Source organism: Leuresthes tenuis, unplaced genomic scaffold (genome assembly GCF_036924035.1).
Source record: "Leuresthes tenuis unplaced genomic scaffold, fLeuTen1.0.hap1 SCAF_12, whole genome shotgun sequence".
Classification (NCBI taxonomy): Eukaryota; Metazoa; Chordata; class Actinopteri; order Atheriniformes; family Atherinopsidae; genus Leuresthes; species Leuresthes tenuis.
Window position 1 is genome coordinate 4,174,377 of NW_027325366.1, and position 26,040 is coordinate 4,200,416.

Consider the following 26,040-nt stretch of genomic DNA (forward strand, 5'->3'; position numbering starts at 1 on the left):
GTGAAACTCACTTTTCGGCCTTCACGAAAAGGGTCTTCTCCAGCAGGTGTTGGAGGACCATCTGGACATGGTGGATATGCTCTTCGCGGGACTTGAAGAAAATGAGAATGTCATCTAAATAGACGAAAACATAATTGTCAATCATGTCCCTGAGGATGTCGTTGACCAAGGCCTGGAAGACTTTGGTGAGGCCCAGTGATGTCACCAAATATTCATAATGTCCGGTGGGCGTGTTAAAAGCAGTCTTCCATTCATCCCCCTCTCTGATGTGAACAAGGTGGTAGGCATTACGGAGGTCGAGCTTTGTGAAGATCATGGCCCCTTGAAGTAACTCAAAGGCTGAGGGGAAGAGGGTACCGGTTATTTATAGTGATGTCATTAAGTCCCCGGTAATCAATGCAGGGGTGCAGGGTCTTGTTCTTCTTCTCCACAAAGAAGAATCCTGCCCCACCAGGAGACAACAAAGGTTGGATAGTACCAGCAGCCAGAAGCTCGTTCAGGACCAGACAGGGAGTACAGACGCCCCTTGGGAGGTGAAGTCCCAGGCATCAGGTCAATGGAACAGTCATATGGCCGATGAGGGGGCAATGAAGTCGCCTTAGCCTTACTGAACACCTCCTGGAAGTTATGGTACTCTGCAGGAATTCTGGACAAGTCAGGACAGGAACTGGAGCGCGTTGTCTGCTGGGGTACGGAGGCCTCTTTATGGCAGACCTGGTGACGGGAGTTCTTCCAACCGAGGATGGACAGGAGGTGAAACCGGATGGTCTCATGGTGGTTACCAGAAAGTAGCATGTGGACAGGAGAAGTCTGGTGAGTGGCAGACTCCAGAAGATGGCCATCAAGGGCTTTGGCAGGAATTGGGGTGTCAAGCGGAATCCTCTTTAGTCCCAGTTGTATGGCTAAGCCCTCAGCCATAATGGCATCTGCACCAGAGTCTATAAAAGTGGGCTGGGTGACTTGGAAGCTTGACTTGGAACAGGGGGCGTAAGCTTGAGGAGGAAGACTTTGCTGCTGTGTGACTCACAAGGACTTCCTCACTCACTGGTGAGCCCTGTCATTTAACGGGCAGTGGGAGATAAAATGTCCAGTTTGCCTACAGTACATGTACAGGTTCCTCTTACGGTGGCGCTCTCGCTCTTCGGGTGTAAGCTTGGTGCGGCCCACCTGCATCGGCTCAGGCTCTACACCATTGTCCATAACAGGTGAAGAGGAACCGGAAGCAGATGAGGAACCTGGCTAGCGGGCTGGGTCGAGACGACCAGGAGTGTTCTGTCTCCTCTCCCTTCTCCGGGCCTGGATGCGGTGGTCCAGCCGGACATTAAGTTCAATGAATTTATCAAGTGTGGAAGGTAGAGGATAGGAGACCAGTTCATCCTTGATGTAGTCTGCCAAACTATGCAGAAAAACATTGCGCAGAGCCGCAGTGTTCCAGTCGCTCCGACGGGCCCTGGTCCGGAAGTCGATGGAGAAGTCAGCCACTGACTGGTTCCCTTGGCGCAGGGAGAGCAGATCACGGACGGCATCAGATCCGGAAGCGCCCAACCCGAACATCCTGCGTAGTTCCATAGAGAAGGCCTGGAATGATGCACAGACGGGAGTCCGCCTCTCCCACTCTGCTGTTCCCTAGAGGAGGGTTGCTGATTATATATGCCACCCTGGCTTCCTCGGTGGCGAACTTATATGACTGCAGGCTGAAGAGTAAGGAGCAGGAGGTCAGGAATGAACCGCAGAGTTCAGGATTTCCATCATATCACTCAGGGGTTCCCACTGGGGGCTCAGAGATCATCCTGGGCTGTGGCAGAGCTGGAGCAGGAGGTTCTGGTGTGGGGACTGGAACTGCAGAAGGGCGAGTGGACATCAGCTGTTGCAACTGGGCGGAGAGGGCTGCAAAGGCGTTGACATTGGCCTCTGCAGCTTGTCTAGCATATACATCAGCCTCCTCCATTCTCTGCTGATGTTGCATGAGCGCGTTCTCAATCCTCTCAAACCGATTCTGTGGTGAGCGTGGTCCTGCTGGGTCCATGTCTGGCCAGATTGTACTGTAACGGGTGGTAAAAAGTTCACATTTTACTTAGACTCCAGCAGACAGGCAAACGGTTTAGAAACCGGCAAACAGGAATCAGGAGATGAGAGGCAAAGTTCTTGGTCAGGGACGGAAGGCTAGGTCGAATTACCAGGAGGCAGACGAAGCAAGGAATCAGGGACAGGCGAGGTCTTTACCGGTACAATCTGGCAAAGGACTGAGTGTGGAGCTGGTGACTATATGCTGGGCTGATTGCATGTGATGAGAGGCAGCTGTGTGCACAGGTGAGTGGAGTGAACTGACGAGGTGGATGTGGCTGACAGGCTGAGTGGGGTAGAGGCAGGATCAATGGAAAATTACTGATGGCTGGATGACTGAACTGTGACAGACGTGATGTTAGAAGACCGTTAAAAGTCTTCAAAGAGACATTAGTGGACTCTCAGAAGCCAGTTAGACATCTCCCAGAGTATGTAGCAAAACTATGTGAGCGACTTCAGAAAGCTTGCTCCCCAGCCTTTGATGCTCTAACTACTTCTCAGGTAAAGATGAAGCAACGCTATGACAAAAAGGCAGTTGCTCGGTCATTTCAACCAGGTGATCAAGTCTTGTTCCTTTTACCCATACTTGGTTCTGCGATGGCCACTAAAGTTTCTGGTCCATATACAGTCGACAGACAAATTAATGAGACCAACTATGTTATTCATACTCCTGATAGAAGAAGGAAAACTAGAGTGTGTCATGTGACTGTGATGAAACGTTATTGTCCCAGGGAATGCAATGATGTGACATCTGCGGCTCCTCCTGTGGTGCCATTGGTAACGGTAGTCACTCAGAATGATAATTATGTGCAGGCTTTGTGCGCATTACCACCCCAAGCAGTTTGGCTCAAAAATAATGAGATCCTGTCAAATCTATCCAAGTATTTGTTCCATCTTTCTGCTGGTGATAGAGAAGACATTCACATGCTTCTTTCTGCCTTCCCTGAACTATTTAGTGACATTCCGTCACAGACTACTGTCGTGGCCCATGACATCTCTTTGACTAAAGCACAGCCAATTAAACGGTGTGCATATCGTGTCAATCCAACAAAGCGAGAGATGATGAAAAAGGAGGCGGAATATCTCCTTGAACACGGTTTTGCAGTTCCAAGTGAGAGTCCTTGGAGTTCACCTTGTTTGTTGGAAATTAAACCAGATGGCAGTCCAAGGTTCTGCACTGACTTCCGGAAAGTGAATGCTGTGACTGATGCATAACCATTACCATTAATGGAGGATTACATTGATGATATAGGCCCCACAACTTATGTCACCAAGCTTGATATGTTGAAGGGTTATTGGTAGGTTCCGTAAACCGCAAAGGCTTCAGAGATTTCAGCTTTTGTGACACCTGACCATTTCATGCAGTACACGGTGATGCCATTTGGGATGTGTAACACTCCTACAACTTTCCAAAGGCTTGTAAATAAAGCCCTTGGTGATGTTTCAAACTGCAGAGCTTACTTGGATGATATTGTCATGTATTCTGATACATGTTGTCTTCATTCCTTGGTTGTTGGTATGTTACACCCCCTCAGGGGTTCTAACAGGCTCTTTGTGGTGCTGATATTGATATGGCATGTGTTTGTGTAGCGAGGAGCAAGTGGAATGCAACCTACAGGTCAACAGAAGGGAGAATGAAGGAGCGACTCTTACCAGCATGCACACACATGCCAGAACATTTTCTGCTACTTTCGTTTAACAAGGACGCGTATTTAGACCAGTCCAGTGCTTGTGTCAAAAGGGCTTATGTCATACTTTGGCTTGATACTTTTCAGTATTTAATTCAATTGAGTTTATTTATATAGCGCCAAATTACAACAAATGTCATCCCAAGGCGCTTCAATGATACAGTCCAATTCAAGCAAATTAGAGTCCAATTCATTGTAATAATAATTAAATTAGATAAATTCAAAATTAGTCCAATTCATAGTCCATGCCCATTTAAAATACATTTCCTAACTAAGAAAACCAACTCTCTCTCTACAGTCAAATCCCCTGTCCTGAGCCTACTTTTAGTCTTGTATTAACTGTCTGTTAAGATGAATTTGGGTATTTAAAAAAAAAAATAAAAAATTTTTTTTGGAGGATGAAGTAATATATATGTTTGTTTGTGATGAGCCCAGTTTTACAACCAAATTATGACATATGGGATGTTCAGTCTGACATGACCTCATAGCATTGTCAATAAAATGCAAACCACTGAAGTGTGCAAAGGTTATTGTAAATCTGAAGATCTCTGGTCCTTACACACAAACATCTCCACACCGGAATGTGGGAGATTTCCAAAGTCTTCAATTTTGATTAAATTCCACACTTGAGTTCGCTACACTGTGAACTTAGATCAGATTTTTAAATGATGAACTATGAATGTGAACTAGTTGATTTTAATCTATATGAACTGAACTTTGAACAAATAAAGTGTGTACTTGCAAAACACTGAGTTTACAGAACTTAACACTTATAAGAGAATAAACTGCCATCGGTTGTTTTTTTCCCCCACCAAATTTCAGCTTTACTCCTGTCAATTTAATGTGTAAAATGATACCGAGAATGGGTAAAAGTCTAGTGCATGGGGGACTTCCTTGAGAAATACATGGCTTACACTGTCACCAAAGGAATCAATCAATGAGTTAATAACATGCAATATCACTTGGCATATTATACATACTCTGTTTCTTATGTCCACAGTTGGTCAGAATGCCCTTCCCTCAAATTCTAACACAGTTATTACAATACTGCTTTGGTACCATTTAGAACAAAATGGGTGGTCAAATACAAATGGCACTGATATCAACACAAGAATAGTCAACACTCATCTGCCATTTTTATGCGCTATTGTGGGTCACCTTACGAAGGATGTTAGGGGGAGAAGCTCCACCGCACAACGGCATACAACCCACAGGGCAACGGACTGTGTGGAAACTGTAACCGAAAGCGCAGCAGAGCTGGAAAACAATTACTAAATTGAAAAGAACCAAACTAAACACAAAACAAATCAGATGGTGAAAACAGATACACAATTAACAGACTACAGAGAATGCCAACTAAGAACAAGAAGAGAGAGCAACTAATCTGTCTTTAATCTATGAATAAAAAGACAAATCTAAAGTGGAGAAAGGCAAACAGCAAATATCCCGATTAAAAACAAATGATTAATAACAGACAAGAAAGCTGAATAGAAATAAAACACAGAAAAACCAAAACCTGAAAAACTAAACCCCTCAACTGGGAGAGACATGTTGCTGCTATCAAGATGTGCCAGTATGTCTCATGAAATAAAAGTAGTTTTTTTATGTTTTTTTGTTGTTAAAAAAAGGTTTTGTGTATGAGATTTGCACATCATTTTCATCAATATATTCACACAGTGTCCAAACTTTTTTGGAACTGGGGTTGTATATGCCATATTGAAAGTTAATGTGTTACAGTGATAGGCTACTGATTTTAAACATATGCACTGCTCATTTTAACGTCTCTTTGAAGGATCTTTTTTTCTGCTGCTCTCCATAAAACTCCCATTTCAATTATGGAAATGCTTTCAGGGATGTTCATTGGTGCATAAACCCCCCTGAGTTTTCAGCTGTCTGATTAAGACAGGCAGTAGGGTTGGAGGAAAGCATTAACTTGTATGCATGTAATTCTGAGTGACAGGGTCCAGAGGTGAAACTGTGATACTATTTAATGACAGCAGCTGCTGTTGGCTACTGACATTACTCTGCTAATTCATTGTGAAGATCATGCATTGCTTGCCAAATTAAAAAAAAAAAAAATATATATATATATCAAGAATGACTTACTTTCATCTATACAGTTGTATCCTTGAGCAATGAGAAAATTGTTAGGTTGTTGTCATTTGTTTGGTCTCAAACAGCACTTGATAAACAGCTATAAAAATACTAATTTACTGACATCTGAGTATGTAAACAGACAGCCCTCAGGGGTTGGCATTTAGAATTTTCACAACAATGTGGCAGCCAGATGGGAAAATGACTTTGACATTTTTTACCACTGCTTTCAGCACCCTATAATTTATTTCACAGGAGTGCAATACAGCAGATTCTCAGGAAAGTAGCTGATGGATCAAACTGTTTAATTCAGAACAATAGAGCATGTTTCTGTGCATATTGTCCAATATATTGCTCCATTGCTCTGAATTCCCAACGAAAGTTCATAATGCCTACATTTTCTTAAGTTATTTATAATTCAATCAATCTTTTAAAAAAATAAATATAATTAATATAGAATGTTTTAGGTAGGCAGGATCCAGAAAGAAAGTATTTGGAACAGGTGAATAATAGGTAAGTGAATTTATTTACAAAAAGTGCAGATAAGATGAACATGAGCTCACAGGTGGACACTGGTGAAAGCTGGTCTGTACATTTCTCCATGAGTGAGTATATGGCTCTAAAAGCAAAATTGTGTTTCACGCATCCACACATCCACCGTTTGGAGATCAGTGTAGCTAATTTCAACAATAAATAAGTGAACATGGATAAATAGAATTAACAGATAAAAATGGTCAGGGATAAAAGAGAATAAAAATGACAATTAAATAGGTGGTCTAATAAATAAACAGCTACAGACACCACACACCCGTAGCAGTTCTGTTTTTAGCTAAACTAACACAGTTTGAACAGGGTGGAGAGAATAAAATGAGACCCAGGCTGGCTGAATTTACTGCTAAATGTTAAGAAATACTGTAAGTGTTCAGAAATCCCTTTATCATCTTCGCATAATCGCTAATAAACAACCTTTGTAAAGTTATGTATGCAAAGGTTAAAACTGTATATCCAGATATGTATTGGCATTACAATATACTGAAGTCTTGGTCATCTAGGACCATCCTGTCTGACTGGGGAAAGGGATACAGTAGGTATAATTGGCCATATTAGGTAATCAGAAAATATAATACGAAACTCACTGTAAATTATGGGGAAAACCGGATCTACACTGGTCCATATTGAAAAGTCTGACAGGGTATTAAGCAGACGTGAATATTTTGAACACGTGGTCACTAACTACCCCTTAAAACATGTTTGAATTATTTCATCCAGCTTGGATTTAATAAGGGTCTGAGAAAGTACACCTCAAAGGGCCTTGGAGCAAGATGAAAATTAAACTTTGGTGTAGGACAAAATTGAAGACATCATTGGAAAGGTCTTGACCTTGGGAGTAGCATATGTCAGTATGAAAATTGTGGGCAGCTCCTGCTCCTCAGAGGTGACTTTAGAACCTTGAACCTCAGACACCTTTGGAGGCTTACAAAGCAGCAACAAAATGAGCTACAGACCAGTTGTAAACAGTTTTGGAAAGCTCTTGACCTATATGACCATCACCTGTGAGACACCTGTAGCCACTACGTAGTCAAAACCCAAACAGATGTGCTTCCCAACCCCAAAATAAGTTTGAAAGTTTCTTGGCCATAATTTCACATATTAGAAGAAAAACACATTCAAACTTCAAAACATATGGCGCTGCCCACCACTGTGTACGGCAATTTAGTACAAATTGTAGTTTTTATATCGTGCTTCCGGGTTAGGGTCAGGGTTGTGAAATTGGGGTTTAAAAAACAAATCTGCGCATTCAACTGAAAAAGTATAACCCTAACATGTACGTTTATGTCGTGAGAAAAGCTACGTTATGAAAACGTAAAAATATGCTAATTGAGACATGTTTCCTGCCACTCTGTTTCGCTGACGGAAAGGGGCGTGTTCAATAGCTGAAACGAATGGAAGCCATTTTTCACTGCAGGAGATTGCACATGCCCACTGGTCGCTTGTGTCATTGGATATTTGACTTTTATATTGGACATTAACTTTTCCATACAAACCCTTTCATGAGAATACGTTGATTCTTTCACAGCACTAACATGACAATATGTGATGTAATTTTGTTAGCTCCCTAGGGGATATGTAACACAACATCTTGCACACACAATTATTAGATGTGGGATATGGAGACATAATCATAGGTTGCAATCTCTGCTTGAACAAATGACCCATGGTGTTGATTTATTGAAGGAGGACAGTCTCATAAAAAGTGTCCCAACACCAAGTTTTGCCCTTGAGATCTTTGATATATTATGATGAATACAATTGACTTTTGATAGAACAGATGAAGAGGTTATTATTTTCAAGAATTCAGTGCCTTCACATTCTGTGGGAACATGAAAAGATGTTCCCATAAACTCTTGAAATTAATCTCTGTTCTGTGGGATTGCATGCCTTGATGTTTCTTTACCATGGAAATCATCTCTTGATGCTATAAAAATGGAATAGATGTAGCTTACATTTTTGTCTCATTTAGTATTCTGAGATCTGTGGATATGCAAATTAGTTCTGCCTCTCTCCTTTGTTGCTTGCTGCTTTGAATCTGTGATTTAGACATTGTCATTAGTGCAGTGTAGCTTCAAGGTGGAAGTGCAAAGTCATTGTATTTACAGCTTATTTTGTTCACGAAAGGTATTCTGCTATATAAAAACCACAATGTCAACAAAGGTCTTTGAAAAAGCAACTGCATATTACTTTAAGATGGAAATATGAGTAGATATGGCACATGGACTTTCTTTTTCCTACTAATACCGCTGAATGCCACTAATTATGTTTGTTAAATTTAATGTAGAAGCAGTGGCTGAAAACTTCTGTCACAGGCATTTTCACCTCTGACCACTTGATCCAAAACATTTCCTTCATTTACATTATCAAGGTCAAGGTTTTTTGATTTGATTCTCTTTAAATGTCTTCTTACCTATATTGCACCAGAGGTACAGTTAAAGGAGCAGTGTGTAAGAGCCGTCAGATTCTGTCATTTCCGATTGCATGTCAACGGTCTAGCCCCGCCCATATCTAGAAACTTGGTCGAAACAGCACAAAATGACTGTCGGATTCATGTTGTTGTCTTTTTCAGAGACATATTGTTTATTTACTGACTTACTATTTTTATCATACTTTTATTACTAATAATAAATAGGTTTGTCACTGTTTATAACACTAGTAAAGGAAAGGAGGAAGCCTCCTAATTGGAATGCTAAACAGCCAATCAGGCTGAGTTTTTTTGTTTGTTTGCTTTTTGATTGAGAAGGAATCATTTACAATAATAAAAGCCATAGACAATTGAGAAAAGAACAATTTAATAAATAAACAAGTTAAATAAAATGGAGACAAAACTGAAAAAAAAGTTAATACATGTGGTTGAAATACCTATTAGGGGTCTGTGAATATTTTATGATCTTCATATGCTGCAAGGAGAGACCGTGCATGTCGCGTTTTAGGTTTTGATTCATGTCTTGTTGCGTCATTTCCTGGTTTATTTTGAAACACTAACTGCTCCTCTCGTTTCAGGTACCTTGCCCTTCCTTCTGTGTCAAGTGTGTCTGATGGTCTTCCCTGATTCCAAAGTGTTTCCACCTGTTCCCCATGGCGCCTCTTGTGCTCAAATAGTCTGCGTCTCCCTTGTCTTGTGCCAGTGTGTTGCAACCTGTTACATGCCTCACACAGTGTCCTTGTCCCATGTAATCCACAGTCTTGAATCCAAGAGCCTGTAGTTGAGCAATCCTCCTACAGTGATATCTTTTGTTGTAAATTCTTCCATAGCCCTAGTTTAGTTCACAGTAAGTTTTCACAGCCTGTTTTGTTCCTTCGTTAAGGAGTGGTTTTTGTTCTTGTTAATTGCTTCATAGACACCTCCTTCCGTTAGAGGAGCATTGCGTTCAGTATTTGGTTTAAGTTTCATAGTTCCTCCGCTAGTGGAGGGATTTTGTGTTTTGTTTTTAGAGATCTTCGCGCTGCCGTTAAAGGTGAGCTTCGAGTTAATTGTTAAGTTTGATAGTGCCTCCCTTCGTGGAGAGTTTTATGTTCTATTTTGATTGTGCCCCGTTTATCGGGAGAGCTTCTTTTGTATAAGTCCGCCTCTTTAGGAGAGCGTGAGAATTAATTGTAATCATTCATAGCCCTTTCTGTTTTCCTCCTGGAGTGGAGAGAGTTTTTGGTTTTTGATAAGTTTCATAGCTGCACCCTCCTCAACATAGTCATTGAGGAGAGTGCCTCAGGATTTTCATAGCCCTTTGTTTTGCCCTGTTTTGGAGATCCTCAACTTGTTTATTTCAAATAAACCTTCTTGCCTTGAAATCGACTCTGCATCTGTGTCCTGTGGTCCGTGACAGTGCATGTTTCCTGTCCGTTTTAGTTTTAAAGCACTTAGGTGAATGTCTAAATGACTCTTTTTGAAAACATAGAAAAGAGGTTTTGGTTTTTTCCATTTGGATGTGTGGATGAAGAATTTTGCCAGGATAATCAGGTTGTTTACGATCAAATCACACTACGACTCTTTCAAATGAACAGCAAATACAACATTTTCTCTTGCGAGAGGGGTGAGTTGGATTTTAGTTGATAGCCAGTCCTGCAGATCCTCCCACAAGGTCCCAGAGTATATGCAGTGGAAAAACAGATGATCAGTAGTCTCAATTTCAGTTTCACAAAAAGCACAATTGTTATGATTAATACCACATCTCATTCTTAGCAATTCATTGGATGGATAGATTCATGATCTTGAAGTGGATTTCTTATGTTTTGGGGCTTATCAGATAAGTAATATATATATATATAAATTGTAGCATTTTATATATGAAATTAATTTAATTTTCACTAACCTTGAGGGGACCCACCTCCCTTCCAAATTGGGACGAAACAGGATCAGAAGTTATAAACTCATTAGCTTATTACTGAAGGAGAGAGTTCTCATCTGAATTGACCGGAATTACTTAAGAAACATGAAACACGGCTAGTGATTATATATGGTTATTTATTTAACATTAACAGAAATCTTAAGATTTGCTCATGACATATAGTGATAATGACACCATAGTTTCGGTTAATAGCAAAGGGCCAGATTAAAGAGATATGGGACCTTTTGTCTTAATATCACTTCTAATTCGGGTCTCGTACTAAATACTGGAAGAACTTATTAACAGTGAGTAAAATATTGGTTAAATCAAATCGGCACCTGTCTTAGCACCAACCACAGCACGAAACCTAAAAGGGGCCTACAACCTTACTGTGAGTAGATTCACCGGCGAAGTCCGCTGGGTGGTCAGCCTTCAGGGTTCTTTCCGTGCTCAGAACGGTGGAGCCCCAAGCTGATATTTCTGGGTCGCAGTCGCTTCCGCTGACGTTACAGGCATTTCCTGTTGCTTCCTGCGTGCGTTCCTCCGTGCCAGAGCCCAGATGGTGCCGGCTTACGTCTGTCAGTCACTTTTGGCTGCAGGAGTTTGAAGCTGAGTGGTATCGGACCGGTGCCGACTAACCAAAAAAATTTAAATTAAACGACAGGCGCGTTTGAACAAAAACACAAAGCTCCGATCCTTTCTTTCTGAATTTAATTCAGTCTGCCACATGAAGTTTCTTTGTGAGTAAGGGTAAAGACAGTGAAGAAAGTAAAATAAGCGAAGTCAGGGCTAAGTTAAAACCCAAGTCTAAGCCTAAGAGGTCAAGAAAAAAGGAAAACACAAGAGTCAAGAAATTTACAAGAGAGAGTTTACACGAGAGAAGAGCCATTTGAATCTCTGCGCGCTTGGTTTTCATTGGCGAGGGCAGAGTTTAGTTTTTAGCTTTTAACCAGTAAGATGTCCTACTTGGTTTGGGCGAAAAACAGAATGGCTTCATTCCTAAATTAACTTTTATAAAATAAAATGAGTCTCTCTTATCCCAACATCCTAACGCACATTCAAAGAGTACATTAATACAATACTTATAACACAGGCATGAAACATAAGCATGATATACAGGAAACAGCTGACAGCGTCCATATAATGAAAGACAATTGGTTATGATGAGTTTAAATCGGTACCAGTTTCAAGTATGAGACAGTTATTACATACACATTTAATTTACTGAATGTTATTCCGTCGGTTGGACCTCTGGTTTATGGTAACACACGCAGTTCATTTGTATCAATGCTGCAGTCACAGGAGTATTTAAATGCAGAATGGTTCTAATTCAAAGGTTCGGTATCAACAATCTGTAGATGGCACTGTGGCTCCACGGCATGACAGCCGAGACTTATGACAGAATAATTATTTTCCTGGTGTTTTATGACGTCGTGAAAACGACGTCTTAAAATGAAGCTTTAACTGTCCGTTTTTATGTTTCACACTTTGTAGGCGGTTATGATGTCACAGTTTCATTAATCCGTCTGGAGTTGGCTCTGAAAACTTTTCTTATTTCCAAAAAACCTGCATTTCGTACGTTTGGTAAGTGTCACGTTTTAATTTACAACTCTTTAGATAAGAATGGTAATGTCCTTTCTTGGTACGCATCCTTCCCTCCATTTTGGTACCAAAAGGTGAGTCTTTGCTTATTTAAACCCAGCTCTGGCCGGGTGAGCAGATGTTAATCTGACTCCAGAATCTTCCAAAGGTGGAAGGTCGTTGGTTGGAATGTTTTCCATCCACTTTCTCATGATTGTAAATTGGGTGGTTAAGAGATCAAAGAAAAAGGTTTCTTGGGTCTCCCCCCTTTCCGGGCGTCTGGATATTTATGTTTCTTTCAAGTTTTACTCCGTCTTCTCGTTGTGTTCTCATTTCTTTGATTACGACTCGTGGTCTTCAGAGGTTTGTTTTACAGAACAATAAGTGTGGTCCGCCATGTCTATTCAGATAACTTCACAAAATTAAAAACTTCCAAAATATATTCTGACCGCTTCCTCGTGTCCTTCTTCCTCTTCTTCACCAACGTCACGTCCGGCTTCTTCGTCTGCAAAGTAGCGGCGAATCGCGCTTGCGTCAGCCTTTGTCCTTTCTTGGCCACTGTAATCAATGTGGCGACGCAAGTGGTGTCTTTTCGTGTAAAGCCTAGTTTATGCTTCTGTGTCACTTTGAGGGGGAAGTTCTGCGTGGAGGGAACGCGTTGCTCTGCAATTCACCGCCATGCCGCTAGGGGGGATGTGTGTGTGTGTGTTTGTGTGCTTTCAGGGGTTATAGCCGAATCCTTGCTTTTTCTTCCGGTCACAGTTAACAACAATAAACAATGGCAACCGAGGTGGAGCAGCTATATTTGAAGTTGGAGCTCATCAATATTGAAGAACAAATGCTTATGGTCCATTTTTTTTACCTAACGGTCCACAAGAACTTTAAAAATGGCGGTGTGGGAAGAAAGACCGGAAAAAGCAACTGCCGGAAATTACATTCTGAGCAAACCGATCACAGCCCTTGGTCCGCATCAACGCGGCGTGTAGTTAGGATTATTTGCAGGTGCACATCAGGCTACAGCGTAGTGGTCCGCGTTGACGGCATAGCTACGGCGTAGGTACGCCATCAATGTGACGCAGAAGCATAAACTAGGCTTAAACCTTTGTGTAGAGCGGACCACAATATATGTAAATAAAAAGGCGAAATCTAAAGTAATAAACTTATGCAAATAACATTACGACTCATTTCATAGGGTGACTATATAGCTCTAACAACATAGTTATATGTATTATATTCTATTTCTTTTAATAAATCATCATAAATGAATATTACACACTACTCCTTTAAATGCCATTTTAAAAAATAGTCCTTTTTATCACACGCTGACACAATTTGATAATTTCTTAATTAAAAATCTGTCACATGCTTTGGGCAAGATAACACAGAGAGACTAGTACAGCAACTAATTTTTCATCAATTATTTTACACCTCTATTCAAGCAGATAATTCAAGGGACCCACTAAACCCTACTCTGTCCCTCTCCTTCTCAGGGGCTGCCTCATTTTTCAGTCTGCAATACTTACTGAGCTTAGGAGAACATTACTATGGTATGAGAAAGCATACAATAAATAGCTTAAGAGCTAAAACCACACACCAAACTGATAAAATTATATGTGACTGGCATTTTTATTCTCAATTACTTACATTCCCTTTGTGTGCAGTAGGACTATGGGCAGTTGGTAGGCTACTGATCCTTATTTTCTCATTGTGAGTCATGTGTGTTCAACTTATTAAAACATGCATTGCTGTGTGTAATGGTGACTGGCTGGTTAATAACACTTCTGAAGAATACTTTGGTACACTGAGGAGTTTATGATCAACTCAAGGGCTGCAAGTTGCACAGGTCCTGTGTCTTTAACATTTAATATGCTAGCTGAGGCCTGTAGAGTCAAAAATGTAGCTCTTGGGTTTTTTTGCAGTTTCTTTGAGGATCTGACCTTTTGACGAAGTTGCTGGGACATCCAGTCCAGGGAATATTATCAACTGACTTGAATATTTTTCCACTTTATCATCGTAGGATGATGGACTCCATATTGTTTGAAAATGGTCTTATAAAGTTTTGTAGATTGATGGACAACAACAGTTGCTTTTCCAAAATAATTGCTGATGTCTTTCCTCCATCGCATTGTGTTAACACATACCTGAATGCTACAAACCAGCAAAATGCCAAAACGTCTGCTTTTATAGAGATGCTCGCACTTACTGATGATCAGTAAATTAAGTGCATCTACTTAGCAGCAGCTGGCTACTACTTACCCTCTTAAATCCTCTGGAAGCAGTAAGGTAGACTTAGTTTTTCACATACTGCTTCTGCATTTTAGTTTAGTTTTTGTTCAGTAATTAATGACATTGATATCAAATTTTATTTTATCTATGATTATTTATTGTGTCTTGATAAAGAAAATCTTTCACTTTCACATGAATTTATTTAAAGTCAATCAAACAGTTGTATGGGGATTTATGAAAATTGCAACTTCCCTAAAGCAGTAGGATTAGTCAATGATTATCGTAACTGTGCATTTGTTTTCATTTACACTATCACTTGATTTAAGAGAAAAGCTGTAAATTCTGTGCCTAATAATTCTATTTAACTTTTGACAGGCAGCTTCTAACTGCTCAACTTGTCACCATTTGTTTTTATTCAAAGGTTTGGAGTGAGACTTTTTGGTAAAATATTAAATTTGACAAAACTAATGTCATAGAATATACTTTCTTTTCGTATTACATCCCTAAACCAATGGGTAGACAGAGTCTATAAATTGCAATAAAGTTACTGAATGGTAGAGCAGGACATTAAAGATTTAAGCTTCTGCGACCACATTCAATGGTGTTGCTTTTTAAAACACTTTATTGGAAAGTGTTCTCATTTCCTGGTGTACCGAGCGGAAAAATGCAAAGTTAAAAAATGTTTAGAGTCAGAGATATTCACCCAAACTTTTCAAAACGTGAATATCAAATAGATAAAGTTTTGTACAGGAAGAGCTCAAATGTGTGGGCTTTTCTCGTTATTATTTAAAATATGCATGAAATCTGTGTAACTTCACGGAATCTAAATTGAGCTGTCAGATAGGTGGGAAGAGAAACAGATTGCTTGTTTTCTCCTCTCCACTGCTACGCGGTGAACTGAGATGATTCACAACCAAAATGTGGTGAGAAGTCAACGAAGTGGGTGTTCAGATGTTAGATCGAGTGAGAGGGCAGCGGTGGTCAAAAATAACTCTGATCAAAGACCAGAGATGAAGGTTTCCTTCCCTGTGAATCATTGTTGAGAAAATGGCAACAGAGAGACAGAGAGGAAACGGTGGCACAGAATAGGATGCTGGGTCATTTGTAAAACATCAGCCATCTAATTAGCCTTAGACTATGAACACAGCTGCCTGTCTCTCTTGCCTATTTGTCATTTTGACAGTAGAAGAAGTCATAGGCTGTAGTTTGAAGAGACTGTTTCATCTATAAATCATTGGCCTGTGCACAAGAAAACTTGAAACCAAAAAAATACTTATTGATTCATGCATTGAGACATAAATTCATAGTTTTTTTATACTGCATGAAAAAAAAACTGCATAGAGGCATACAGTTTTGTAGAATTTTGTGAAACTGTTGTGAAAAGATACAGTGAAAAGTTTTTCACTGTATGAAGTGTTTGGTGGTAGAGCAGCACAGATGACTGTCAAGGTGTGAAATACACTTCATCTTTCAAACATTAATGTTTTAAAGTAAATTTTCTTCTCAATTTGATCTTCCAGGTGAGGATTACTCATTAAAAACTACCTTGGCAGTGTCAGGAAAACACCTTGGCTCATGTAAGAAGAAACGCTGCTATAACATACTGTACCTCATCAAAACCTTTCCTGTAATACCTTCCAGCCCTCACAAAACATGTCACAAATCAGACCTGTAACTGAAGTAGATTGCTGTGAAAGTACAAATACAGTCAATACCCATTGGCACAAAAAGAAACACTTAGTTTGATAAAAGTTTCACATTTTGTTAAAGACCTGGCTGGATCTTTAAAAGAAAATAAACTGTAACATCTGTATGGCGACTCCCTTTAATCTGTGGTTTCTGTGATTTGATCACTTGTTTGATCTTGTTTTATTTCCTTAGTTGTGGCCAGGTGAGGACTGGGAAGTTAAGGAATTGTTTTGATGATCTGAGGTCTGCACTATGAAGCAGGTTTTTCAAATTTAGGGTATATCATAGTTATCTGATTTGACTAATCCTTACAATAGAGATCTCACTAATCAGTACTACGATGCTGGGTATCAACTCAGGAAGTCAGAGCAGGTTTTACGACTCTGGAGATGTGTATGGTCACATAAAATGGATGGAGTTGACATAATTTTTTTTGAAAAGCACCATAGCTGCTACAGTCAAAGCTGCAAGGAAAGGTGACAAAAAGAAAAATAATGTGTCTTTTGACTGTCTTTTTCTGTCAGATGTTAAACAATATTATTTCTTAATGAAGCAATGTATAGCAAATATTAAAGCAATTCAAACCAGTCACTGGGCTAATTGTAAATGCTTAAGTTCTGTCATCTAGACTAAAATATGCAAAACAAAAAGGATTGTAGTCCTTCAGGAGTTTTAATCACAAGATGTTAGAACGTTTTGTAAGATTGATTTGCATTAGAATATGGATATTCAAACAGCATTTGATGAAATTTTGTGAGATTCTTTTGTTTTTATTTTTTTAATTTTGCAACAGAATTGATTGTTTGGAGGGCGGGGCTTTTATACGTGTTGATCTTTGAAATCCTAACCTGTTCTGTCCTGTTTCAATGTACAGTCCCTTGTATATGAGGCACTGTTTTCCAAAATATAAATTGTGGTTGTTTTCTCTGTGCTTGTTTTTAGGTTGTCTTTTAGGTTTTAGGTTTCCATGTTCCATGTGTTTTGGCCGCTTTCACTTTTCTTTTGTGCATCGCAGTAGATTCTGCTTTCTGACCTTGTTTCACACCTGTATTTTGTTTGGTTATTCCTTCATGCCTTTCCTTTGTGTCGATACTTTGTTTATATGAAAGATCTTTATCTTCTTTACTGGTTATTTTCATTTTGTTTACTCATGTTTGATTTCTTGTTCTATCTCTTCTTCCTTTGTGTTTTTGTCAGACTTTTATGGATTTTTTGCTCTGTGGAAAAATCTGTTTCCTGTCCACAGTTTGCATTTGACTCCTTCTTTAATCTGAAAAATGACAATAGGCACATTTATAGTTGCTGTCACAACTTAGAAGAATCCTAAACAATGACTCAATAAAAACTGCAGCGTAGAAACGTACAAAAAAAAAACTCTCTGCTCTGGCTGAACAATGTATGCTGAGATAATAGATTTCATGGCTGAGCTGTAGATGACAATTCTCAAATTGAAATGTAACAAAGTAACAGCATCAGTAATGTAAATGTTTTAGACAGATAACCTGGTGGGAAAAAAATGTTAGTGTGGATTCCGCTCATGTGGTAGGTCATGTCTATGTTCAAAATCAGTACAGTCGGTAAAAATCCTACCAACATATGGGAGTATTGAAGTAAAATTACACTGATAAAATATATGGTGCTAAAATATGACTCCAGTGGGACGTGATTAGTGATATGAAGCAAAGCTTAACTCAACCTCAGAGAAAACTTCAAAATTTAGGTTAACAATGTTCCCATTTTATTAAAAAATATGGTCAGCAGAGATGGGTATCTGCCAAAAAGAAAATGCCGGACTCCAAACAATAAACACAACATGCCTGGTGTTTCAGCACACTGAAGATTTTTTTTCAGTCTTTAACCATTCTGTATTTCTTTAACCTTATCCAAAGACAGTAAGCAATTAAACATAAATGGTTGGACATGTCCATTTTGCTTTGTTTGCGCTGCAGTAATCTAAAGGGCTGCTTGTGAATCTTTTCAAAATGTTAATAGGTGGAGCTGAAACATTCGCCATGGTCAGCCTCAAATACACATTAGAGACACTCATACTGGAGAAAAAAAATGCAATAACACACATGTGGAACAGGAATCTAATTACACAGTGTTGATGAAACTCAGACTGGCAGTGGAAATTTAAGCCATTGAAGTAAAAGGCAGCTGACCAACTAAAAGTCATAGGTGCTTATCACCTTATGGACATAATTTCATGTATTGCTGTATTATACACAAAGTTGGCTTTATTAAATTTAAGTGTTAACTTATTACAGGTGGGCAGTGACACCTCAGTGTAATTAAATGTGTTTCCTGTCTTATTAGACCTGTTTAAGCTCTTTGAGTGAATGTTCCATAATGTTTTATTAAGTAATTACTCAAGATTGGCAGTATAATTCACAAGGTTGAGGTAAGATGGGAGGACACACTGCTTGAATGGCTGAGAGGGGAAGAAAACATCCTTCCTCAATTCCTCAATCCTTCCAAAATTAGCATTTTTATCTCAGGACCTTGCTTGTTCTGCAGACCCCCTGCTTCTGTGTTTGTATTTTTAAGTGATGCATAAAACAACATAACAAGGCCCCACAAAACGTAACCCAATTTTATTCAAGGTTGTGTGTCATTTCTCAGTTAATGCCTCATGGAGCATAATATTGGTGTGTTTTGTGTTAAAATGGTCACATTTGTTTGTAAAACATTCTGGAAATGTCCAGATCAGCCTTCAGAAATCTCTACTTTTTTTTAAGTGAATCAACTTGCACATTTGCCACACGTACTATGTGCACTTTGTGATTTAAAATCAGTGAATAAAACTGTAAAAAATATGTAAATGTTGGAGAATTTCACAGAGTAGAACTATGCTGTGAAGTATCATCTATTTCCCCAGCCTCAGCTTTATTTAGAGATCTGTTTAATCTGATTGAAATCTTGTTATCAGTTGCTTTCCTCTCTCAGTATTTGCTTAAAGTATGAATATATTTGCTTGATCTTTCATTGATGTTCCATTTCAACTTCTTTGCTGTTCCACACTTCCACACGCTTTTAACATCTGGTGCCTGCCCTTGTTTATTTCATACCATCTCTATGGCTATTCAGTCACACACTCAGTCAGACACTGTCCAGACATGATTACAAGCAACAGCTTGCAGGACCGTGGCACAACAGGGGTCAGAATTACTAAACAGGGTAAATTAGTGCATGCAATCCAGAAACAGCACAGATGGGAGCAGTCAGTTCCATGAGTGATCCACGAACAACACAGATACAGGCAGCTGATTTCAGTGGTGACCAAAGCAACATACCAAGAACAGTGGAAAATACTGTAAAAATATCAAATTACTTTTTTCAATTATTTTTCCCCAGGCACAAGTCATTGGTTAATCTGGCCCTAGAATATAAATATGCAAGTTAAGTTTCTGAGTCAGTCTAGAGGGTGATAAAGAAATTAAGAATGTGTCAAAATTGAATTCAAAAGCACTTAGGATGTAGATCTACAAATACAGCTCATAAACAAACACAGATATATGCACACATTAACAGCGTGAAAAGTGTATAAATCAAGTAATAATATTTCAAACACAGCTACATTTATTTTTCTGCAAGAAAAATACTTTAGTGGTAATTTCATTTTCTGTCTGAGCTTAGTTTTTTGACAGTGAGTAAATTAAACATGAATAAACTACGCAACACGAGTCAACAGGACAAAGTAAACATAACTGCTGCGGCATAGTTCTGAATGGTCATTCTGGGAGACACTTGACACTGAAGGGAGTTAGGTCCAATTTAAATTCTTCCTCTTGGCCCTACCATTTGGTCTCAAACATAATTTTGATATAAGGGTAGATACCCATTATTTTCTTTTGGAGCCCAATGAGTGGTAGCTATCAAAACAATTGAAAGGGGTTCCACCACCTCAGCTGACCAATAATCTTTGATCTTCCAAAAAAGAGGGGCATTTTACCAGACCTAAACAAATGGGCAAGGCCAAGTCGTAAGGCCAGAGGTGGGAAGTTTAACAGTTTGTTGAAATAAAAGAAACATTTTCTAGGTCTGGAAATCCAAACCTAGAAATACAATGAAATGTGTGCAACAAAGATACCTTAGAAGACCTTGCCTGCCTGCAGCATTCGCTTTTCAATGACAAGTCAGGAGAAGGCAATGAGTGCACAAATCACATGTGCAATGTGAGTAATTTTCAGGTTGAAAGTGGCCTTATTTCTAATTTGAGCTCCAAATCAATAAATGGTTGCAGAGGGAAATGTGAAAATTCTCAGTTAATTATGACCTTTACTCCAGGTTCATCACACATTGCCTCAATGTGTGTGTCTGGAGCATAAAATTGATTTGACAGGATGAGACATCTATAAGCAACAGGACACGGTCACTCATGTTGAGGAAAAAATGAACTTTTTGTCACAAAGTGTTTGGGATAATTCATTGTGAAGTTAAAGAAGAAAAATGTGGCAGACAGATGTTATTTCTTGTTTACAATTCTTTTTCCATTGAGTTTACAGATAAATGGGTACTTCCCCATATAAACCAGAACCACAGATATCTATGTTGTTACCCTTACTGTAACCCTGTTTTTTCATGAAGACAAACTAATGGAAACTGTGATAACACTGCAGCCTTCCTAAAATCAAAGGCAACCATGCCTTTTATTTGTGTAACTGATGAGGTAACTGGAAAGACGAAAATAAACTGGTTAGGAACGTTTCTCCTCATTTACTTGGACATTTTATAATATCAGTAACAAACATCACTTATGTGACCAGTTACCAATATGTTGTCTATGAGTTTTTAGTTTTGTTATGGTCAAACAATTTGTTATAAAGCAAAACAGATTCAGAGACTGTAATTGCTCTGTAACTACCTCCTTTTATTTTCATTTTCTTTCCTATACAGATTCTATTCTCGGGTTCTCATCATTTATGTAATTCCTTGCAGCCTCAAGGCTGTCTCAGCTCAACATGCATTCAACTGAGCCATCATTAGTGAGGTTCAATTAGCCCACTCATGTGGAATATGGATGTTTTCTGAGAACATGCGTTTTTAGCCTAAGGGCCCTGCATTAATCAGAGATTACTTATAAATCTCAACAAGTTTTAACAGAGTGAGCGAAGACAATACAAAAAGTTTTCTATTTTTAGAAATATCTTGTACATGTGGACAGCACGCTGCTAAAGCAAGTAATCTATGCACGCACGAATTTAATGAGACTTCAAAACAGAGCAACAGTTTGTTCTCTGTATTTATGTTAACTTTATGGCTGGATTAAATTGCTGTTGTTTTTAATCAGAATGTGTTTGTTCTTCCATCATTGTTATTGAGTAGTCATATCTGCAACACAAGGTCAATCTCTCTCTGGAGTAGGTTTATTAAATATAGATTAGATAAGATGACAAATTCAAAGAACTTGTTTCAGGAAATCCAGCAAGTTGCCACTAATTATAATTGGTGGAGTGGTAATAAGAACAGAATCTTAGCCAGTGGCTTGGAGGAAGAGGACCTTGTGTCTGTACCCACTAATCAGTCTGACCCAGCTGCCATGGGAGTAGGCAGTCAAGTTGAGCCTCTGAAAAGACCAGGATGAAAACAATTCATTGCATAGCATAATGTTTGCTTCAGCTTGTTTCAATGTGAAGTTTGACATTTGAAGCCTGCTGTGTATTGACTGGAATAGGTTGAAACTGGGGGCAAGATCACGGTGTGGGTTGACAGTGCTACTTAGTCCAAATTTAAGAGATCTTTGTAGGGATTTGTTATGGCCACAATGATGAACATGTGGTTATAGTTTGGAGGTAAATAAATATGGAAATATGGAAGTGTTTTTGTTGGTTAAAATTTAGACATGAATATCTTATATTTCCACTCTGACCTTTGTCTTTCACAGACTTGTCACGCCATTACAACATCACCAAATTCTCTTCTGTTCTCCCATCAGATTTATTAAAGCCTCTAGAATTCTCTCTTACATTAAATTTAATATATATCATCCTGGGGTGCTAAACTAACTGAAGCTGAGGTTTTTGTTGTGGAAGGACGAGAACCAGCAAAAGGGCCTTTTGATGCATGGCTCACTTTGAACAAAGGTAATTTACAGTATGATCTTGGAATAAACTGTTTTTTAGGCCTAAACAAGGAAAATTACGAAGAACAATTACCTCTCCAGGAAAATGGTAGCTACCATTTGTTCAAACACTTTGATTAAGTTGTGTTTAAGCAGGCATAAGAGTTTGTTTGCCTTGGACAACTCTGCAGCACACAAATGTCCTCCTATGAAAACATTCATCATTAGCACACGGAGCAGTGTCCTTTAAGTAATGAAGTGGAAAGTTAGAGTCCAACATGTGGGAGGCTGAGTTTGCATACCAGCACAAATTTGTGCTTTAAAGTTTCACAAGTTGCTTTAGTTTTATAGTCCCAACCATATCTCCAGCTCGGAAGGATGCCAGATCAGAAAATGCTCAACTGGGTCACATTGGAAACTGAAATCCTGTTTTTTTTGTTTTTTTAGAAGAGTCAGTATTAGGGAGTGCCAGTAGGATCTTTCCGTCCCTCTTCTTGAGCTCCTTTCATTTCTGCATTTCACAAACATAGGCTTGATCTTACTTTTGATCCCAGTCTTTGATTAGAGTTCTATCAGCTATTTAAAGAGTTTGCTCTCCCTTCAACATGTCACTTTTCATGGTTGTAAGCAAGTTCTTCATATTTACATCCTTCCTTATAGTTTCTACAGTTTTTGAATGTACATCTATATTCCCACCCTCTCTTCACTTTTCAAGCACAAATGCAGACATATGTAGCTTAGATTGTAGATATTTAGACCTCTTATTTGATGTATATTAGTACTGATTGATCTGTGTTTCAGATATCACCATTTAAAGCCAATGTATACAAAGTGCAAGGGTTCAAAAGTAATGAGACAGATACAGAATCAGTCCAACAAAATCAATACATAATTATTTAATTCTGTATGTTTATCTAACTCCTATCACAGCTTTTACATAAAGAAACCAAACAATTCAGCAGTTCCCTGTAAGCAAGCCCTTGGGTACAGTAGGGAGAAAAAAACTCCTTTTTAACAGGTAGAAACTCCTTACTGACCTAAGTTCTGTGTGGGTGGTCAAATGCCTTGATTGGTAGGGCCGAGGAGACGTAAAGAGAAAAAAGGACAGCAAGATAGACAAGGGACAACAAAAACATCAGATATGTTGGTTGGGCCAGTAACTGCCCACCGGCAACATGCAGCTCTGGAAACTATGAGTGACACAAAATTAGTAACATGTAATAGTGGCATAAATGAATAGAGACAGTGAAGAGACTTCAGAAAGTGGAATGCAGAACAGTTTGTGAAAACTGATGTTTGTGCAAACTGCTAACCAGCCATCATATTCATGTGGTTTGCCAGGGGTTTGTGTCTTGCAGTGAATCCCCTGAGGCTCAGGTAAATAAGTCTACTTCAATGACAGGGAAACATGTATGTACACTTGAGAGGATTCTTGACTTGGTGTGCTGTCATAAAGGTGTCTTTTCACAATGAAATAATTTTCTCATCATCTACTTGACACCTTGGTATACAAGATCACTAGTAATTTTTCGTTATTATATGAGCACCTGCTTTTATACCAAGATGAGGGCTGAGGCAGATTTTTGTTTTAAGGATCTTTCTCTCACCAAGACCACACAGAAACTACCAAATCTCATGAAAATTGGTAGAGAAGTGGAATATGGGCAAAGGAGTAACAAATACAAATGTTAGAGGAACAGAGTTACTTTCCTTAGAAATACTAAATAAGGCATCAGATGTGAGGCCAATCTGTATGCTTTGTTTGTTATCTTCTTCTTGTCACACTTTTTACACCGCACATTGACAGAAAACTCCACTTCATTGTAAACAGCAGTTTATCACTCTAAAATAACTCTTACCCACATGTGAACTCCTCTTTGCATGAAATAACAATAAGCAGCTGAAATAATGATTAATTTTCAATTGATTTTTAAGAGCCAGTGAAAAATATCACTAACGGTTCTTTCTTAAATGTTAAATATTTGTTCATTTATTTTTTTACACGAAGGCTTCTCAATAAGTAGAAAACACTTGAAATTACACATCTATCTTCCCACTTGGTCACAAAAGTCCAACATGGCTGAAGAAAAAAAAGAAGTTTTGAGAGAACACAGAGGAGAGTGCCAGTGGTGAGATTAATAGAGATTGAGTATACCTAAAGATTTACTGAGATAAGACAAATGAGGAACAGCAGATGAAAGCAGGAGTAAAGCCAGGAAAACAGGAATAATGACAAAATGATCTGAGAATAAGTAAATGCTGCAGGTAAGCTAAGAGAAGGGGAATGAAAAGATAAGGATGAATGATGGAGTATCTTTTGAGGGTTTAGATGTGTTACCAACTCCAGCAGTTACAAATGCATTAGTATGAAATCTATGGGTGGATAATTCGTTATTTACTGTAAACACAGCGCTCCATGGCTTTGTTGTTACAGTACACATGATTCTATAGCTGTGAGGGAGAATCCTGAGTAGTTATTGTACATCAGTCAGATATGGCATCAACTTCTGGGGATATAATTACTGTGAAAGGGAGGGCTTTTCAAGCTTTACAAATAAGAGAGGTTGTCAAGGGTTTTTGGTTTTGAAATTATGTTATTGCTATTTTGACAAAGCTGGTTATTACTGTGAGGGAAGTTTTCAGTTTTTCGAGTGGTGTTTAAGTCTGGGGTTTAAGTCTAGTAAACGCAGTCCAATGTCCAGGAAGCCTAAAAACATGAGTAGAGGAAAGTATATCAATTTGAAGTATTTTGGACATTGTTGTGAAACAGCTCTCCCCAAATCTTATAAATTAAGGCCAAGAATAAATCTGGGTCAAATTGCAAGAACAAGTGATGCACTTTCTTGCAGCTATCGGATACATTTGGGTAAATTTTTGACAACTGGACTTGTTTGTGTGGAAAGGTGTGTTCTGGAAAACAATTTTGGATTGTATCACTGAAAGACAAGTACACATGGAGCTGGTATAAACATTCTGGATTAGGCATGTAAATGACTTGGTTAGGTTTAGGCAGTTAAAAGATTAGCTGAGTAGGTTTAACTTTCGGTAATGGAAAGCATTATTCCATAAGACAGACTCTCTCACAAGTTGTCTGCATGTAAAAAATCTTAATTTTCTAGTTTAGCAGGCAGTGAGTTGTGCCCCATCTGCAAGAAACACAATTATGGTGTAGGCATAAAAGAAGCCCTCAATTTAAATGGATTCAAAGCTGTGCTTGGAGTCATGACAATGCAAAATTTATGTACGGTTGCACAAATAAATTAATTTCCTTTTGTTGCCTATTTCATGATACATGTGGAGACAGGACTTGTCATCTGTCATGCCATGACTCATAGGACCTGCTTCGATTCAAACATTGTGTGTACTGTAATCTAATTTCATCCGTCACCTCTATTTATCCCTCCCCTTCCCTTTCTTTGTTTTCCCCTTTCTGTCTGCAGTGTCTCAGTGTGTGGCAGCACAGAGATGTGGATCCCACTATGAATACGCTATTGAGGAATTCTGCTTGGCCAAATTCAGGCTAGACATGGAAGAGCTGGATCAGAGACAGTGGTGTAGTTGGGAGGACACAGTCGAGTGAGTAGGACAAACACGCACACATACACACAAAGAGAGACATCCAGGTACAAAATCAAACAGATTTACTTTTACATGAATAGAAAAATATAATGAGCTTCTCTAACGTTAATAAATGCCAAAAGTTCAATTCAATTCGTTTTATTTATATAGTGCCAAATTACAACAAATGTTATCTCAAGGC

At 38.9% G+C, this 26,040-nt stretch overlaps 1 protein-coding gene across 1 annotated transcript in view; it reads left to right on the forward strand.

Moving 5' to 3' along the window:
- The window catches only part of ramp1 (receptor activity modifying protein 1), a 95,951-nt gene that overhangs the window by 37,469 nt on the left and 32,442 nt on the right, over positions 1-26,040 (forward strand). Inside the window, exon 2 of the mRNA XM_072397870.1 lies at positions 25,721-25,856. Within this exon, the coding sequence (XP_072253971.1) occupies positions 25,721-25,856 (136 nt within the window). The remainder of the gene's footprint in view (positions 1-25,720; positions 25,857-26,040) is intronic.